Source organism: Microtus oregoni, unplaced genomic scaffold (genome assembly GCF_018167655.1).
Source record: "Microtus oregoni isolate MIOR12 unplaced genomic scaffold, Mior012 000052F_ref0000163, whole genome shotgun sequence".
NCBI classification, from domain to species: domain Eukaryota; kingdom Metazoa; phylum Chordata; class Mammalia; order Rodentia; family Cricetidae; genus Microtus; species Microtus oregoni.
Genome location: NW_024543828.1, coordinates 10,531,839 through 10,534,356, shown reverse-complemented (window position 1 = coordinate 10,534,356; position 2,518 = coordinate 10,531,839). Strand labels below are relative to the sequence as shown.

The following is a 2,518-nucleotide window of genomic DNA, read 5'->3' as shown; positions in this document are numbered from 1 at the left end:
TACCTAACCCACTGAACACAGTAACTGAGAAACGCTCTACAATGCGGAATCTTGGCTGTTTTTCTCTCACCCTTGCATAGGTGACTGAACGCTAGCTACCCACATCGCCAGAGACTATCTGGCTTTGGGTTGGATTTGGTTTAACCTGTTGATCTAAAGATTAGATGCTAACGTGAAAAGGCAGCCAGCAAACACAACAGAAATGGAACAAAATGCATGCACCATTGATCTGATGGCACTGCTTGGGGCAGTTCAGGACATTATGCAAATAATGAGAGGTGCAATGAGTCCTTGGACCTGGTTCCCGAGGAGGCGGTGGAAGAGGGCTGTTAGCGTGCACAGGAGAGAACTACTGGATATACTTTCCTATAGAATTAGCAAAAGTGGTCCACGAGAGCTGGCTAGTCCTTAAAAGAAATAAAAACATCGTGATGAATTCTAGAGTATTTCTCTAGAGCTAGTCCCTGCAGCGCACCATTCACGCCGTTCAGTATTTGTGCACTCTAGGAATAACAAGCTGAACAGGTGGGACAGGCACTTGGTTGGTATGAGACTTCGTGGAGAGAGGGTTCCCATCTGTAGGACTGAGGTAGTAAGGCCAAGCAAGCCCGGCCCGACCTCTGCCACCATTCTGTAGCAGCAGGACTCAGGATGAGACAAAGATACCTGCTGAACTAGGTGGGGGGTGGGGGAAAGAAAGACTTCTGCCCAGAGCCTGAGGCGAGGGGGCGGAGCTGAGCAGCTGCAGGTCTCACAAGAAGGCTGAGAGCCACTGAGGCTGCGGGGTGGTGGGTGGAGCACTGGAGGCTGCAAGGACCCGGAGCCCGAGGGCGGGGCTGCAGGCAGCCTTGGGCAACTTGTCGCGGTGCAGCACGGTGAGGCACACTGAGCTGGCTCTGCGGCGGGTGAGCGGGTGAGCCAGGCCGATGGCGGTGTCGACGGCCCTGTCGGCTGCAGCCCTATCCGGCCTGGTAATGCGATTGTCGCGTTGGGCGGCGATGCGCGGCTCCTACAGCGCTTTCTGCAAGGGGCTCACGCGCACGCTGCTCACCTTCTTCAACCTGGCCTGGCGGCTGCGCGTGAACTTCCCCTACTTTTATATGGTGGCCTCGGTGATGCTCAACGTCCGCCTGCAGGTGCGGATCGAGTGAGCCATCGCCCGCCACAACAGCGGCCCCCCGGGTGGAGAGCGCCATCTGCATCACCCGCGCCACCCCCCCATCCCCTCCAGGCGGCCGCTTGAAGGACCTTGGGGCCGCTCAGGGCCCAGAGACAGTGGCGGGGGGCGCAGACGGAACTGCCTGGGTCCCTCCATTTTAGGCCTCCGCGGAGGGCCACAGTACTGCATCCCATACTGCAAAAACCCTTCGCAGCCGAGTCATTTTCCGCGGCATCCAGAGAATCATCAGAGTCTGGCAAACCTGTTGCCTCCGATTGGCCAGAAAGAGGGAGAACCCGAAAGAGGGTGTGCTACTGCAGGATTTACCAGGCCCTGTGCAGTAAGGTAGGTGCGGACAGGTTGGAATGGGGGCTGGTGGGTATAACTCGTTTGTGGAAATAGGGAATACGCCATGGCACACCTGCTGCGTAGCCAAGCTTAGAAACTGAAAAGGTAGGCAAGGCTCTCCCGTGTCTCTGGTGGTGGTCCCATGATAGGGTATCGGGAGACAGGGAGCCCCTCTCACCCACCTCCAGGCCTCAAGTCCCTTTTTTGTTTGTTTGTTTTCGAGACAGGGTTTCTCTGTCTAACATTTCTAGCTGTCCTGGAACTAGCTCTTGTAGACCAGGCTGGCCTCGAACTCACAGAGATCCACCTACCTCTTCATCCTGAGTGCTGGGATTGAAGGCATGGACCACCACCACCCTGGCTTCAAGTCCCTTTTTTGTAGAAGCCTCCTAAGATGTAACCTGAACCCCGAATGACAGAGTGAATTGGGCCAGTGAGCCCCCCAGGAAGGTGCTAGAAGAGGAAATATTTGTCCATCGGTCTCCCTATGTCAGGTGGTCAGATAAAATGGACAGTTCTTTTCTGAACCAAACCTCAGGTCTGTCCCCTTCTTTGCATGCAGGCCCAAGGTTAGTCTCTGCAGCTCTGTGCAGCCCTTCTCCAGACTGCCTCCTGCACTCTTGGGGATGGGGCAGGGGACTGTCCTCTGCCTGCTCCCCCTGCTCTCCCTGTTGCTCCCCTAACCCAGTCTGGGGCATTCCTGAGGCTCTCTGCATCTGCAGACAGGAAAGAACAGGAAATATTGGTTACAATCGTCTCTTTCCCCCACAGCCTGCTTCTCCCATCCTCCCTGTCTGCCCAGCAGCACCTGTGATGACACTGGTGAGACCCAGAAGCCCATCTTCCAGCCATGAGCAGCCTGGCAGCTGTGTGCCACAGGATCTGGGGAAGTGGGAAGGATTCCAGCAGCAAGCATCTGCTGTCGGGATAGGGTGGAGAAGCAGAGTGCACAGGAAGCCAACTCTGAAGTCTTTTTTTTCAAGCCTTGGTCTTCTGGGTGATGTCTCCCTT

At 55.9% G+C, this 2,518-nt stretch overlaps 1 protein-coding gene across 1 annotated transcript; it reads left to right on the top strand.

The window, feature by feature from the left end:
• Nucleotides 1–926: 926 nt before the first annotated feature.
• On the top strand, nt 927–1,151 carry LOC121437434 (small integral membrane protein 10-like protein 2A). Its single transcript, XM_041637323.1, has one exon. The coding sequence runs from the start codon at nt 927–929 to the stop codon at nt 1,149–1,151; it is 225 nt and encodes a 74-aa protein (XP_041493257.1).
• Nucleotides 1,152–2,518: the final 1,367 nt, after the last annotated feature.